Below are 17,059 nucleotides of genomic sequence, written 5' to 3'. Positions count from 1 at the left end.
CAAATAATCGGCTAAATAAGGAGGGTAGAAGGACTATCAGGATATAACAGAATCAGAATGGGATAAATAAGAATGGAGGGCTACAGCCATACAATTCAAGGATTGGACCAAGAATGATGATGATCCAAATGTATTTACATTAATAAAATGCCGAATTATATACAGTTTTATGGTTTTGGGTAGAATAGGTATGGATGACTTGCTGAGTTGGGAGTGTCCGTAATTTGACGGAGGCCGAAAGGTGACCTAATATTAATGAAGTGTTTCCTGTTGGACGATCACTTTCCTGTCGCCGTGATAGCCCTGTTTGGATTCCTCGTGCTGGCCGCGCGCAGGCGGGGGGATGACGGATTGGATACCAACCGCCCTCACCTTCCCATTCTACAGCTATACACAACCCAGTGCGCTCCCGCCGTCTTCGCTAACACCTAAAACCTACACCCCTTTCAATCCATCGCCGCGGAGTTATATAAGGACGCCCTGACTCACTGCCGACGAATTTCAATAGTGTCTGGCCGCTGGCCCCGCTGAGAAGAATGCCTCAACGAGCATGGACTCGCAATTAAGGGCGCTCTTAACTGAAGATGCGCCCCCGACAACGTGGGAGAAGGCGCGGGACGGCCGGCTGGCATAGGGAATACTCTCCCAAACCCCGCGCCCGATGGAAATAGAAATGGACCGCATGTCTGAAACGCTTTCTACTGCCCATTGTTTGAGCTTCGTATGGAGTGGCTTCCCTCCACTCCCTTGATAACTGTATCCTATACTACAACACGGACGCCGTGGAATGTGTTTTTACCGAACATTTCACGAAAAACCACTGTATCACATTTTTCATAAGTTTTTCAGCAGGCTACAATTAAGTTTAAATGAGTGCAAATAAATTTTGCATTATAATTAAAATTTTACTACTGGCATGGCCTGGTTAAACAATGATTTCATTAAATGTATATCAAGAGTTTTAAACGCAATTCTAGCTCGGTTCGATATTTTATTCTTATTCAACTTTTAAATATTAGTCTGGGCCCCTATGTACAAAGGATTTTTTAATACAGTGAATATCATATGTGCTATATAAGTACATGCTATACGCATATACATGTTCTATATTTTTTTGATAAAAGACTTACGAAAATATTTTCGGAACGATATCGAGTTCTACACTGACTAAATTTACCACACTATGGTTACATGCAGTAAACAAAGTGCTAAAGACGTACGATGGGTTTCATTTCATTCTAAGGAAGAGCACTCTAGAACATGGGTAAATGATTCAGAATCTTCTCCATTTCTGGATATGAAACAGCTTCTGGGGATTTCTTTACCTTCACCTTATTGTACACAACATTTTTAAAGCCCATAATGCCAAAGGTATTCCCTTTTGTTATCGAAGTCTTGAGAACGCGCTCCACTTGAATTGTTTCTGGTTCAGTTAAGTCAGATTTCAGACTTATCATGGCGCAATATTGTAATCATCCACTTAATAGAAGGGTAGAAGCGGTTGCTCTGGCTTTTGCAAATTCCCTTCAAACAGACATACGAGGGGGATAAAATGTGCAGCACCTGAATTCTAGTAAATAACAATGAGAACATTCTTGGTGAAACGGATCACGAGGTCATCAACGTCAAGACTAAGGTTAGTATTGTAGAAATATTTTAAGATTCCTTAGCCGACCCTACCCATACATTCGTAATTTTAAATAAATTGAGGTTCTGGAATTGAAAGAAGACTCTCCTTATCAAGTCATCAATTACATTAAGTACAGGGTGACGCAGAATGAACTCCCTGATTTGACGGGTAAATTGTAAATAAACCAAGATAATTAAATTAGCTTTTTATTTCTGAAAACTAAAGTCAATGTCATTTTATTTTCATTAGGTTTTAAAAATTATTTCATTCAGGTGACGACATTGGTGAGCGATGTACATGTTGAGTCGTTCAAAAAAGTTTTCGAAAACTCTTCTCAGCATATCATGCATTATATCAGCGATGACATCTGTAATTGTCTCCATAAGACTTCCAAGGTCCTCGGTTGAACATTGTAACCCTCAGCTTTGAGATATCCCCAAAGGAAAAAATCAGATGGGCTAAAAAACCGGGGAGCGAGGGGGGCATGGAACATCCTCTCGTAAGGAGATCAGGCGGCCGGGAAATTGCTTTTGCAGGATTTGGCGTGAACGAGGGGTGGTATGAGCCGTGGCATTATCCTGTTGAAACCAAAAGGCTTTTGTGTCATATTCCTCACCATACTCATCCATTGCGGGGAATAAAAAGTTCTCCAGCATCTCAGAATAGCGCACAGAGTTCACAGTAGCAGTTGAACCTCAAGATTCGGGAAAGGAAGGCCCAATAATGTCTACGGAGGACACAGCGCAGCAAACTATCAATTTGAGGCTATGAAGAGGTCTTGGGTGAAGTTCGCGAGGGCTGTCAGTCACCAAGTAACGAAAATTGTGCTTATTTACTGAGCTTGAGGGGTGAAAATGCGCTTCCTCGCTAGAACACAGCGCCCTCTGCGTCGCCACTATCATTGTTCTTAAATGACGTTTCTACGACAAAGCCTCGATGCTCACTAGACCACTGCATGATAACTACTAAAAATGCCACGGTTTATCCTAGCTAATGCCACAACTCTTTTCCGCAAATATACTTGCGCGCTTTTCAGTGATTTTTTGAAACCAGGGTGTCCATTCTGCTTCATCCTGTTTCAAAGACACATATTGTACATACGTATTGGAGTGTGATTTTGCTTATGTTTTTATTAATTGAAAACAGTGCTAAATTACGAGTGCTAATAATTATGAATTTTTGTAAGCACTCGTAATTTAGCATTCATTTCTCTCAGAGCTTTCAATTAAAGAAAAACTCATTTAATTTAAATAATTTTTGGCAAAGACCAAGCAATTGCCCCGTTTCTAACAGAAGTTCCTAATTTGTTCCCATTTTATCCTGAGAAGTCTCCTCATATTAACTTTTTTTAAATTATCTTACGAAAAAGTAATGGTCTAAAATGTTCTCACTTTCTATTTTATGCCCTGATTGGGGTAATGGAAAGGCGTGTTTGTCTGTATCCTTATAAAGCAATGTTGACATTAAAGATGAAGCACTTGGGAAACGCCAACATATTTCCTTCTATTTTCACGTCCCTTTCATATTGTTTAACTTACTTTTCCATATGATCCACCGCGCTTCATCTCCCATTATCAAAGATGACAAAATCAGACTTTCCACCATATTTTCTTATTTTAACTTTATGTATATTCAAGCATTGCATTATGCTCCAACCTGTATATTGCTGTGTTTTCTATCGTCCATCACGCACCTTGTAATTACGTATATTTGGAAAATAAATATCTTTGTCAATTTGGAAATCTTACTTTGGGTGTATTGCGAACGTTGGGAGTCCTATTGCGGATTTATTATAAGAGCATCAAAATCAAATACGAAAAAGGGCATTAATGAAAACTTTCGGGTATACAACATAATTTACAGGCACACAACAGCACCGATTAAAAACAAATGTCTAAAATAATTAGTTAATTATTATCTATTTTGCGAAATAGCGACTAAAATCGTAAATTTTCCACAATCAAAGATTCAACAAATGCATATTTCCACATTACCAAGGTACCATGTAAATGGATTTCTATTTTCGCTCATCACTGATATTTGCACCATAGGCAAGGAAATTCGCCTCGCACATGTGTTAGGAATTTTTAAATATTTTTGCCACCAGCGATTGAAGTTGTAGATATTTCATAATTCATTGATTCCCCTCCAGCGACATGTCTGGCGATAACTCATTCGACTTTGGAAACATATACGTCGAGGGTGAAGTGTTACATCTTTTGGTGCATTCACAATACAAAGGAGATATTTTTTGGAATGCACCCAAGCCTACGATTTCCAGATAAAGAATCGTCAAAATGAAGGCATTTCCTGGAACGGGACGTGAGAGCAATTCTGGGAGATTGAAAAGACGAAAAGAAAACTTCCATATAAAGATGAGTTCACTTCCTTTTTAAGTCGTGAGATGTACTCGCCAGTGGACGAGTCGAAATTGAGTGACTTCACCGCTCCCGCATGGGCAAAGTAAATGCATAACTGCACGTACGTGCAGTCTATCGACCGACGCACACACGCTGGCGACGTTCGGGCGGTTAATTCGTTCCCTGAAAACCTGAAGTCAGCAACCCGTGACCCGACGGCCGGATCAGATCCTCGAGGTTGCTCTTGGTTTATAAAAAAAGGCTGTGTTTGTAAGCTTAGAGTCAATCCAGCTCTTCAGAATTTGACATTTCGGCAAACAAAACATTCGGTATTTCGGCACCTTTTAATAATAATATAATATAACAATTATTCGATTGTTCCCGGCTCAACTTTGTGGAAATTCATGTTAATTAAATGAAGAATATAATAAACCATAAACACAGTAAACAACCCGAAGGTCGGTTTGGCAGGTGATGGCAGAGTTCACCCAGTACTAAGCCCGACGGCGTGTGAAATTCACACATCAGGGTATGGGGGCCAGCTCCTTTCCCTGTGCCGGTTATGGTTTCCCAGGAAGATCTGGTACCCGAAAAATCACATAGCTTGGGTGGGGTTGTAGGTGCTCAGAGCGGCTTTCCCGGGAATCGAACCCGGGCCCCTCCGGTCAGTAGTCCAATGCTCTACCCCTGGACTACCACGACCATAATATAATAAAGATAAGAATAATTTTTCTAAGAATAATAATGAGTATAATAATTTTTTAATAAGAATATGGGCATAATTTTGGGAGAAACATGAGCTCTCTTCCCCCGTGTGCTTTGTTATAATCAAGCATTAATGTCAAATTGCCCTTCAAGAACTAACCCATTTGATTTGTGACCAATGGCTACCCGACGGAGCCAGCTACGCGGAAAGTACGGAGGAATTGCGGTATTTGTCGCCACTCACCCATCTTGTCGTGGTGGCTGGGCCGTGGTTTCTTGGGCTGCGGCCGCCTCCATGTCGTCATAGCTCCAGATGGAACGCGGCAGCCTCTTCCCCGCGCCGGGAGCCACCTCTCGCTCTTCCTCCTCCTCCTCCTCCACTTCCTCGTACTCCATCGGCATCATCGTCATGGTCACCTTGATGGCGAACGGGGCGTGTGACGGCGGCGGTGAGGACACGCTCATCGTGGGGGCCGGAGCAGCCTGCCCCTTGGAGGAACGCATGCCCCGGACCGGTGGCCCCGTCTCCGGCCCCTTGGAGTCCAAGGGCAGCCCATTTCCCTCGTCTCTCGTCTCCACGGCCGTGTACAACTGAGGGTACACCCTTATCCCGCCGCTCATGTCGTATGCCTGGGGACACGCCTCGGCGGAAACGTGGATCTCGGGGGTCATGGAGGGACCTCCCGCCGCACCACCCCCGTCCTCGCACGTCACGTACACTGTAGGCCCGGTGATGTCAAGGGTGGCCTCCGGGCCCCTTGTGCCTCCGGCGCCCTCCGAGCCCGCCTCCTGGATAAGCAGCTGGAGGGAGTTGCCGGCCGAGGCGATGATGTCGTCCACCTGGGAGGCGAGGAGGCCGCGGGTGGGATGGTTCTGGACGGCCAGAACGATGTCCCCGGGGACCAGGTGGCGGGCAGCCAGCGTGCCGGGGCATACCTACGAATGGGGCGAAAGGGGCGGGTTTAATTTGGCTCTCATTGTCATCGGTTGGTGAGAGATAGGATATGCACGGTACTTGAGAATATATGCACCTCGCCGTGGTCTCCCAACACGTCCTTTCGATCACAAATTTTATTTGCCCGATATTATTTCCTCCCCCGTCTTTTCACGAAGTTAAAGCTATTAATTCCGTGAAAATAGCTATCCTCTTTCTCGTTCTACCCCTTTTCCCAACATTCTCCACTCTACCACCACCTTAAACATTTCACTGACCCTCTTATATCCGTTTCCTTTGAATTTCGCCGACTCACGCCCTTCTTCCCTCATCACATTAGCATGAGACCTCCCCGTTTGACTCCCCCTCCTTGTACCTCATTGACTTCTGAGGTTATATAAGCATTTTCGTACATACTCATCCACTTTGTGCGCCTGGTTTCTTGAAAAAAAGGAATAGTAAGGCATAGCATTTAAAATAATACGTTCGGTTTCTACAAACCATATTTTTTTCCATTGCGATGTAGTTTCCAACTGGGTAGTACTCGGATAGTGTTCAGAGTGTCCCAAGTTCGGATCTAGGAGATGCTCCCGGGCACCACCAGATGAAGCCCCAAATACAATTTTTAGGCTACGTCAACTTTCCGGGACACCATTTGTGGAGTTCGGATGGAACTGAACGATAACATGAGACCTTCACACGAGGTAAGACTTATTGCGGAGCGAGTGAAACAATAACCTGTAAAATCGACCAATATGTTTAAGAAGACGGTTTACTTAATTATCACCATCTTTGGTCGCAACATATTTACAAAGGTGTTCATAAGGAAGAGGCAAATACTACTTTAAAAAATAACCGAGGTTAGAAATAAGGAAGCAGTTCGTCAAAACACACACAGGGAGCACGTCAGTCAATGGATCAGAGATATGGAATATTGGAAAAGTGGACCAGCGAAGAATATAGGACTTCGAAACATGGTGAATGAGGAAGAGGAGCGGAAGATTAAAGAACGATATGGAGAACTTGACAGCAAAGAAGAGCGAGATGGGTTGTACATATCTTGAGGCACAAAAGTTAGGAACATGATGGAAGTGAAAAATTTGAAGGTAAGATGCCGCACGCAAGAGACAAATACATATTGTATAAGGGAGGACGTTAAATACAGAAGTTATTTATCAGAGGTAAGAGGGAATTAGCGCTGAATAGAGAAAAATGAAGAGCAGCAGTAAACCAATCGTAGGATTGAAATACAAACAAATTAATGAGTGTTAATAAAGTGCACGATTTTTACTGTGCTCAAGTTAAATTTTAAGCATTTATTTTCAAATTAGTAATTTTTTTTCTTTACCCTAGCATGATGATCTGAGAACATCTTTTTAAACATGCATCACTCAAGTAGAAGGGACACTTTCTTTGAAACTATAGTTTACACTGAAAGAATTGGTATTACCTAGACATACGATAGCTCCAATGTATGAATTAAATCTTCAATTTAGAATATTTGAAAGAGAAAAACTAATTATTTTATTTTTATTAATTCTCAATTAAATTTTATATGATAAATTGTGATGTCTTCATTATCGGAAAAACAACAACGGTACCTAGCATCCTGTAGAAAGTGCCATTTGGATGCATCATACAGTTTGAGAAGTACTCCCGACAACCTTACCTAGGCGTCTCTCCTAGATCTTTACGACGAAAAGGATTGAAACGGCGTTCATTGTCGTCTTGTTTATATATAAAGACCCCAATAATCTAACGACTGGCGGCGCCTTTTCATTTGGAAGGCACCAATCAATCAGTATCGTTAAATATAAGGCCAGTATCATTTCTGCTCCGAGCATTCCAGGAGATGGGTGCATGTTCTTAATCGTCAAACCCATTTCCTCTTCACTCACCATTGTCATTACATTGTGATATTTGATCTCGTTTGTGTGTTCTTCAAGGCTTCTACTCATCCTCCCCTCCTCGTTCACCACATCACTCATCGTATCTTTCAACAGATCATTCCCTTTCCTTCTCTCCGCAACCTTTGCCTTCTTAATTTTTCAACCGCTAGCATCTTTCGTAACAACTAGGTTTAGCAAGAACCCTTTGACTTGCTCTACTTGCTAGTTTTTTTTTCTATGTCGCTCAAGTCCTTAGGTCGTAAAACTGAAATGTATTTTAACCCTACTTCGGAGTTCAGTTCTCCAAGTGATTTAATGCAATGTTCAATTATGATGTTTTGAATTATTTTCTGGCCCACTAATTCCTTCATCATCTCAATCAATACCGTTATATCTTGTCACTTTAGAGACTTCTTTTGTGAATAGTGAGTGATATTGTAGTACCGACTCCTCTGACCCCGTAAATTTCTAGCTCCTTTCCAGGGTAGTTTTAATATACATGTAGACATTGGCTAAGCATAGAAAAATTTGGGTCTTGGTTACTTGGGTACGTAGTCCTATCAATATCCGGTTATGCGTACTAAAGTCCCCGCAAGTGTGAAACAAACTTGTGAATAACTCGTATTAGGTGAAAATAAGGGTAAAAGACAACCCACGGAGAGCACCTCAACTTCTGATTAAGTGATCTTAATTTTTAAATAATTTTACACTTAAAGTGCATGATTTTTAACTGCTAAATCGCACGCGTGTGGTTTCACCTGTGTGAATTTTCTGACTGATTAAAAAAACTCGCAGTGGGAAGTTTATGAATATGTCTAACCTAAACAGTTTATGCGGTGGAATAAATTACTTATTATTATAGTAAGTAAGTAAGAAGTAAGTTGTTCGATGCAATCCTGTCGTGATAATCCACGTCGGAAGTTACAAGAAGTAAAAGAACGAAAGTATTTACGAGTTTACTCCATTTTTTCGCCGAGACAAAATTTTCGAGGCACCGTAAATACGCAAGTTAGGATCAAACGACAAAATCTTCTGAAGGAAGATAAGCGTTAAAAGGGTCAAACTTTCAGATGAAAACTTCAGATAGTGCCTAAAGCGATTAGTGTTGGCAAGGCTCAAAGCATAAAAAAGTAACCCTCGTATGAAATAACGCGATTGAAATGAGCGCATTTCGATTGATCGCAATGCATTACAATACAAGTGATGGAAAAAAATAATTCCGGTACCGGGAATCGAACCCGGGCCTCCCGGGTGAGAGCCGGGTATCCTAACCACTAGACAATACCGGATTATACATTTCCAAATTCTCTACCTATCAATATAAAACGGTATGTTTCATATCGAGAGGATTTTGCATTTATATGTATCTATGTGGAGGCTGCAATGTCCTTTCCCTTATAATATGAAATGACGCGATTGAAATGCGCGTATTACGATTGATCGCGAATATATCAATGTAAGTAATGGAAAAAAATAATTCCGGTACCGGGAATCGAACCCGGGCCTCCCGGGTGAGAGCCGGGTATCCTAACCACTAGACAATACCGGATGATGTTCAAGATTATTCAAACTTCTCTACCTCTATATGAAGCAGTACGTTCTGTTAGGACAAGGAAACCATGGATCACGGATGAGATGATTAGAAAGATAGATGAGAGAAGAATATGGAAGAATGTAAAGACAGGGCTTGACTGAAGGAAGTATTAAGAGTTAAATAATAAAATGAGATGGGCTAGATAAATACTTGTAATATTCTATCCGTTGCTTGTTCTATATTTACTACACTTCTTTCAACCTCTGTATTCAGTATTATGGCAACCCCTCGTTGTCTCTTGTCCCCGCCGCTGTATATTGCTCTATAACCATCACTCCAGTAATCCCCGCTATTCTTACATCTCACCTTGTATAGGCCTAAAATATTCGTATCTATATTTCCTCTTTCCATAGCTCGCTTGATATTCCTGTCTTCAACATTGTCCTAACATTCCAAGTTCCTATGCTAACTAATATGGTCTTCTTTTTCTGCGTCTTCGATTATCTTTCTGATATTCATTTATATTCAGTACTTAGTCAAATTTAATAAAAAACTCATCGGAGTTTTAAGAAATTAAGGTTGGAGCATGAAGAAAAGGAAAAATGTGTGTTGTACTTTAAATTTTAATAGAATAGATGATACGTGGATTATTGTATATATATATTAAGATTGACTATCCAGCTTTCATCAAGGTTGCAAAACGGTGTAACTTCACATTTCTGTCCACTGTTGAGAATATAAATGCACGTTAATATATTAATACTGACGAGTCACGCAATGAAAATATTAATTACGCATATTAATACAGCTGATTAGATTATAATAGATATAGTGACTGTTCTTCATGGTATGAGTACTCTTTAGCAAAAACATATAACACGTTATCGTGTCAATAGGAATTAGGATTTCTTGTTTACTGACATTAGTTTTGAAATAAGAAATTCCAGAAGGAGCGGGCAAGTTCTAAGCTAGCCTGGTCAGTTTTGTACTTGCACACACCAAAAATGTGGACTGATTATTCTTAGGCGTTAAACTTATGGAGGCAAATCCTATGAGTTTAAATACAATCCCTTGCTAAGTGGGCCTGAGTATTTAGCTAATGTTTTCAATTTTTTTAAGAGAAAGGCTGGTAGTAAATGACCCTTTTTCATTATTAATGAATATTTTTTTCTAATACTTAAGCGGAAATACGAATATGCAAAGAGGGCGCTGGGGTAAACGTGCGAAAAAGTGAGAAGTGTGAGATAAATGTGCTAAATGGCAAGTGGGAAATACGACCAGAGACTGACTGAAAGAAATACTTAAATGTAAAGATGACATAGTGATGAGCAGGTGAAGTAAAAGGAGTCATGCATGAACACGTAAAGCGAATAAATGAAGTCCCAGTCTGTCCTAATAAATTACGGGATTAGATTCAATAAAAATAAAGCAATGAGGTTCATGGGAAATAGGAAGGCCTAAAAAACATTAAAACTGGTGGGTATGAATTGAAGAAGGTAGACTAGATCACCTATCTAGGAAGTTTTTTCAGGAAGAAATATGGTAAGTAGGAGCATGAGAAGAATTGTGTTAACAAGCTATTACAAAAACGAGAAAGTTAAGCCAAAATTTGTGTTTGAAGATCCATGAAGCCAGAGCCAAAATTTTCACCTGAAGTGGGTTCGTAGGTTTTTGAGACTTCGATGCAATATAATAACCGTAATGGACTTATTTCTAAATATGTGTTTATAAAAGGATTACAAAAATTAAAATATAAAGAAAAAAAGCAAAGATATAATTTCTAGTAATGATAGACGTAGAGAAGGCAGATAAAAGAAAAAAAGTTGCCGCGATACGTTCGGTGAATGCAGGTAACTTCGAGTACTATTAATATGTTAAAGATGATGATAGCGGAGGATTTACGAAAGGTCGAAGGCAAGGAAGAAGAAAGGATGACATTAAAGCATGTTTAACGAAATAAAGCAAGGTAGAAGTTGCTTGGAATTGAAGTTGATTTACGTGTATTTTATTGTAGGGCATAAGGTATTCATGCCGTGTAAGGGATGACTATGGGGTGAAACAACGTTAATATCTCTGACCATAAAATCTTATTTCAAACGGTATACCATTCAGAATATCAGAAAAATAAAATTTTCAAGCCCAATAATATGAAAATACATTTGTATGCTTTGAACGACATTTAGTATGTTAGAAAGATCATTTATTCAGTGAGCGTTTACAAAAACTTTTAACTGGAAAATATTGACCAAAATTTCGTCTTGAAGTGGTGATGAAGAGTTTTCCTTACTATTCCGAAAAAAATATATTTTATCTACGATGTAATTTTGACCCTAGTTAATACGATATCGAAATAATAAACGCAGTAAAACCATTACTAAAAACCCTATTCCCAATTCACAATTTGAATCGGCGGGCTGTACCAATTTCCACGGTCATCTGAGAAATTTGAAGAGGTAGAGGAATTTAATCAGAACGCATAACCCCAAATCAGAGAGTCGCAAGATATTTTCAAAGTAAGCTCGAATATGCTAACTTTTGTTACTAATAATCAAATATTTGAGTGACACTAATATTTATCAAAATTTTAACTTGAATCGAAGGCCTTCTAATATCATCCGGTATTGTCTAGTGGTTAGGATACCCGGCTCTCACCCGGGAGGCCCGGGTTCGATTCCCGGTACCGGAATTATTTTTTCCCTGACAAACACATTGTATCATGATAGTAATTCGTTGAATCATCGCACAAACTTTCCTTAAACAAGACTTTGTACTTCCATCTCGTTAAATTAATGCCCATCATTTTCCTTATTCTTTCGGCAGGAGCATTATTAGGTGTTTTCAAATTTTGTATGCATACCACCTCGTTCAATGAATACTAACAAAGCGATAGAAGTCATTCTTAAAAGTTTCGTGGTTACTGACGAGTAATTATTTTTAAACCAGCGTCAATTAATTAAGTGCAAAATGATCAATCAGGAAGACTTTACAGCAGCCAGCATTAAAATTTTCGCTTTTTTTCGATTGTTATTCTCAAGATCTAAACATTGCAAAATCGATATCATTGGTGATTCATTTATCTTCCTTTATCAACTGAACGAAACTAAAATATTTTTTTTATGAACGAAGCATTCCACCCTTCAATAATGAACAAAGAAGTTCAGTGTAGGTCGTCGTTTATTTGGAAATTCAAAGAGAAAAACTTTGTGTTTATCACAAAATCTCCCTATGCATGTGGATTACTTAGCATTAGCCCCTAGCTATAATCTGGGGCTCACCGAACAAATAAATGCGAGATATTTCCATTCCGCTTACATCTTCGTAGTCCCCTCAATGCCCCCGTTTATTAGGCAATAATACACGCACAAGTGCTAATCTGGTTGCATGTTCCATAGTATTAGAGGTGGAGCATCCAAGCAAATACACACATGGATACACATAAATGCTAAATCCTCTCGATATGAAACATACTTCTCGCTCCATACCGAGAGGTAGAGTATTTTGAAGACCCTTGGACATCATCCGGTATTGTCTAGTGGTTAGGATACCCGGCTCTCACCCGGGAGGCCCGGGTTCGATTCCCGGTACCGGAATTTTTTTTTTCCGTTACTTGTATTGTTACATTTGCGATCAATTGCAATGCACGCATTTCAATCACGTCATTTCATATTATAAGGGAAAGGACATTGCAGCATCCACATAGACACATAAATGCTAAATCCTCTCGATGTGGAACATACCACTTTATATCGACAGGTAGAGAACTTGGAAAACCTTTACTCATCATCCGGTATTGTCTAGTGGTTAGGATACCCGGCTCTCACCCGGGAGGCCCGGGTTCGATTCCCGGTACCGGAATTATTTTTTTCCATCACTTATCTACATCTACAAATAACTACGGGCTGTTAGGTCAGCAGCCGTAAAAAGGAACAAAACCACGTGCAAAATCAACTCAACCATGCAAAAATATACCCACAGGGGCGTGCAAAAAATCAAATGCAAAAATCCTTTTATCCTACATCCATTAGATACTTATACTATCATCTAACAAATAATTACACCTTAGGATACGGTAAGAAATTTATCCGATAACGTGCAAACCAGAATTTGCAAGTAAGAAGCGAAATTCCACTACCACATGGATATGCAATATACAATGATATCCGTCCCCAAGGAAACAGGTAGGGAATGTGACCTAACGCTGCCAGTAGCGGGAGGATCCCCCCACAGAGAGAGACGAGGGATGGAAGGGGAAACTTAAAAACAGACAAAGCAGAGAAAGCATTACTGTGAAGAGCAGGATATTATTTAATGGCGTTCTAATGAGGTCATGCGGGAAGGTTTTTGTCAACAAAACATACGTAGTCAGTGAAAATGTATTCAGTCGAGTATAACTAATTTTGCCCAATGCGCTGAGGGTGGCAAGTGGAATTTTTAGTATCTATAACCCTACAGTTGCTATCCCGTATTGTCCGTGGGAGGAAGGAGTCCTTGAGTCTGCTAGTTCTGGCATCTATTTCCCGAATTTTATATACATGATCCAAGCGACCAATGTATCTTGGAGTGCGAATAATTTGCGAGACCTCTTTGCTGAAACATACGGATCTGAATGTATTTAATGAGTTCAATCTAGTATTAAATCGTCTTTCTTCTAATGATTACCACCCAAATTCCAGAAGAATTGCAGTGACGCTTTTCGTTTTATCGTCAGTGTATTTAACGAAACTGGCTTCCCGACGTTCCACCTTCAAGTATCTCATATGCACATAGATACACCTAAATGCTATATCAGGTAATGAAACGTACGGCTTCGTATCGAAAGGTAGAGAATTTGAATATATCAAAGTCAGCATCCGGTATCATCTAGTGGTTAGGATACCCGGCTCTCACCCGGGAGGCCCGGGTTCGATTCCCAGTACCGGAAGTATTTTTTTCCATTATCTGTATTGTTATATTCGCGATCAATCGCATTGCGCGCATTTAAATCCTGTCATTTCATGTTATAAGTGTAAGGACATAGCAGTATCCACATTGGCACACAGATGCGAAACCAAGTAATGAAACGTACTGCTTCATATCGAGAGGTAGACATCCTCTAGCGGCCGCGGACTGAACCCAATGAAAGTTCAGAAACAGTCTCCACAAACCAGCGGAGTCTAACGGCAAACGCAGTAACTTCTTTGTACCGACGACTGGGGGGGGCGCGCTAGTTCAAAGAATATTTTTTAAATGATCGGAGTAGAAAACAAAATGATTTTGTCATATAAACTTCTTCGCAATGCCAACGGAGAACGAAGTGCATGTACGATTTAATAAAAATTAGTGCATAAATATAAAATAATATGCAAATAGTATAGCGTAATCCATTCCATTGTGGCAGTAATTGAAGTTTGACCGAACATTTATTTTAATTCGAAATCAATATATATATATATATATAAAGATATGAAATTTAGTTGATGCATGATCGCAAAAAAATTTTCATTAACGATTTCCTCAATGGGTGAAAATTATAAATTGTAAATAGATGCATTTGCCATTCCTAAGCAAATCATTTTGCCCATCAAGTTCCCATAAAGATCGAATGCCCAAACAACACGCAGCCTGATTTTTTTTATGAATGGCTATTGACTGTTTACAGTTTGTATGGTACCATCCATGGACTTTGGGGTTTTGGACTCGAGACTATAAACAAAATTGAAGATGTTCCATTCAAAATTTAGTAATAAATGACTTAGAAAAATGCATTCTCAAAATTTATCTGCAAGAAACTAAATTATAAATATTAATATTTTATAAAAGACTGAATATTGAATTCACAATTTCAAAAAATTGTTCTTGATAATCTTTGCTTTAATTGATATCACGGCCAATGTACACCGTGGTATTTCTCATTAATTTATAGTAGCCGTCCAATGTTATCACCTGCACTGCGGTATTTCATCCATTACCCAAAAGTAAATAAACTCCAAATATACCAAATTTATATTTATTACTTCACATTTATTTCCCTCACATAGTAAAAGCGATCTATTAACAGCTATAGGTATCTGTTGAGTTTTAAATAAGTGAAGTTTAGAAATCCCTCAAGAAAAGTCAAATATCAAAGAAAAGAAGTCGGAACTTAGAGCTTAAAACAAAATCAGAGATAAATAAATAACTAAGAAGAAAATGAATGTATTCTGAAGCCTTGATTTATGATGGTAATGAATTTTGGTAAATTAAGACAGCGAAATAGATGGTTCTGTTTTTATTACTCCTCAAAAAAGAATGAGACGTACAATCACTGCCACAGTCAATTTACTGAAACATAGGAATAAATCCGGTGGAAGCAAAAACCAAAAAAAATTACGATAATTAATAATACTTAACTTACACAAAATACACTTTTAAAAATTAAAAATATATTACGACTTATCTGAATCACAACGGTCTGTAATCTTCAATCCCTTCACATTGTCGCTTGACCTCATGCTATTGAGAAATTTCTTTAAAGGAATAACTACAAAAAGTAGAAAAAGTAATCAGGCCAATATTTATTCTTATAAATTTAAATGTAATTTTTTTAGCATTTTTAAGAGCACTTTTTACTTTATCAATAAAAAAGGCAGTATTTGTCATTAAAATGTTATTACATTCATTGAATTCACGGTAAAACTAATGCCTTAACTTTGAAAACTTTTAAATGCAATGATACTGCTGACTTTAAATTAGCAGAATCACTAGCATTAGTAGACCCGTCGAGCTTTCCATTTGCAGTGGCATCCTTTTACAAAGTAAAGAGGCAATGGATTAAACTAACTTCATAATGCAGGGAAAAATTTGAGCCAAGCAGATTATATTAATTAATTCATACCGTCATGTATTAGACACCAAAAATGTTGAATGTTTTTCTGATTTACCGTGAGGAATGATAAACGTAGGTTTTGAAGGATACAAAATGAGCTCATCATATTAACAGCCAAGTGAAATATATTTTTCATGATATTCCAAAATTGAAGTATAAAGTCAGATCACATGTCTTTCTCACATAATACTAAAAACTTAGAGAAATGCAAATATCATCAAGAACTTCGATAATAATTTTATTTCTATTTCCAGAAGAAGTTTCCTCGCTATTAATTTGGTATTTCATTATAATGAACTAATTGTAACAATTGGTTATCAAACGCGAGGTAAACTGCGGTTTTTTTAGACAAAATATTTTCATAAATAAGTGTAATTGTTTTTAAAATTTGTCATAATTTTACATTACTAAGCATGGTAGTATATAGTATGTAAGTATTTGATCATCTTTAAAAGGCATTTTAATCACTGAGATATTTGGATCGGCACGGTCGAGAGGATAAGTTTGGCATCGTACGCTTCTATTCCGATCAGTGATTGGCAATAACGTGGCTCAGCAGTGAGCCGAAGAAGACTTGCAAGCACGCCGTTCTGGTCCTAAATTTAATACGACCACGGAATTAGCACGTTCTTGCGTTGTATTAAACATTTAACGCCAAGAAATCACATATGAAAACTCAAAGATTTGATTTATAATTCATACGTTCGAATTTTCACGCTTACGTGAGAATGTCAAGGAAGATAAACATTAAATTTGCTCTAAATTTATGCTACAAAATTTATTTCATGTTTTCTTTTAGCTTATTGATTATAGTGCAATCTTTTAATTTTTACATCAACGAATGTTAATAAATATCATCCGAATACCTTATGTCCAACAAGATTCGTAAAGCACTCGTATGTTAAAAATCGCAAATGCACACTTAATTCATCGTTGGATTGATAGATTCACATGTTAAATACAAGCCCAAAAGTAGTAATTTAAAAAAATGGAGCTTAACAATTCTTAATATAAACAAAGTCTGACTTAAAGGGTATTAATAACGAGGTTATTACGATAAAATAGCAGAAATCCTCTACCGTTGCATATTTTCTCCAGTGATTAGCATTCATATAATATTTACAATGTGAGCAATAAAAATTTATTTTTACTTATCAAGACCA

At 38.5% G+C, this 17,059-nt stretch overlaps 1 protein-coding gene and 6 non-coding genes across 8 annotated transcripts in view; 4 read left to right on the top strand and 3 right to left on the bottom strand.

Annotated features, from left to right (window-relative positions):
- The window catches only part of LOC139687317 (protein piccolo-like), a 378,873-nt gene that overhangs the window by 283,531 nt on the left and 78,283 nt on the right, over positions 1 to 17,059 (bottom strand). For both annotated transcript variants that reach the window (XM_071584470.1, XM_071584469.1), the window contains exon 2: positions 4,940 to 5,631. In XM_071584470.1, coding sequence (XP_071440571.1) covers positions 4,940 to 5,631 — 692 coding nt within the window. The remainder of the gene's footprint in view (positions 1 to 4,939; positions 5,632 to 17,059) is intronic.
- On the bottom strand, positions 8,736 to 8,807 carry TRNAE-CUC (transfer RNA glutamic acid (anticodon CUC)). Its single transcript has one exon. It is a non-coding gene; the product is annotated as a tRNA-Glu (tRNA).
- Positions 8,996 to 9,067, bottom strand: TRNAE-CUC (transfer RNA glutamic acid (anticodon CUC)). The gene has a single exon. It is a non-coding gene; the product is annotated as a tRNA-Glu (tRNA).
- On the top strand, positions 11,667 to 11,738 carry TRNAE-CUC (transfer RNA glutamic acid (anticodon CUC)). Its single transcript has one exon. It is a non-coding gene; the product is annotated as a tRNA-Glu (tRNA).
- Positions 12,571 to 12,642, top strand: TRNAE-CUC (transfer RNA glutamic acid (anticodon CUC)). Its single transcript has one exon. It is a non-coding gene; the product is annotated as a tRNA-Glu (tRNA).
- Positions 12,836 to 12,907, top strand: TRNAE-CUC (transfer RNA glutamic acid (anticodon CUC)). Its single transcript has one exon. It is a non-coding gene; the product is annotated as a tRNA-Glu (tRNA).
- TRNAE-CUC (transfer RNA glutamic acid (anticodon CUC)) lies at positions 13,902 to 13,973 on the top strand. The gene has a single exon. It is a non-coding gene; the product is annotated as a tRNA-Glu (tRNA).

Source organism: Hetaerina americana, unplaced genomic scaffold (assembly GCF_022747635.1).
Source record: "Hetaerina americana unplaced genomic scaffold, ioHetAmer1.1.p SCAF_19, whole genome shotgun sequence".
Lineage (NCBI taxonomy): Eukaryota > Metazoa > Arthropoda > Insecta > Odonata > Calopterygidae > Hetaerina > Hetaerina americana.
This window is presented reverse-complemented; position numbering and strand designations above follow the sequence as displayed.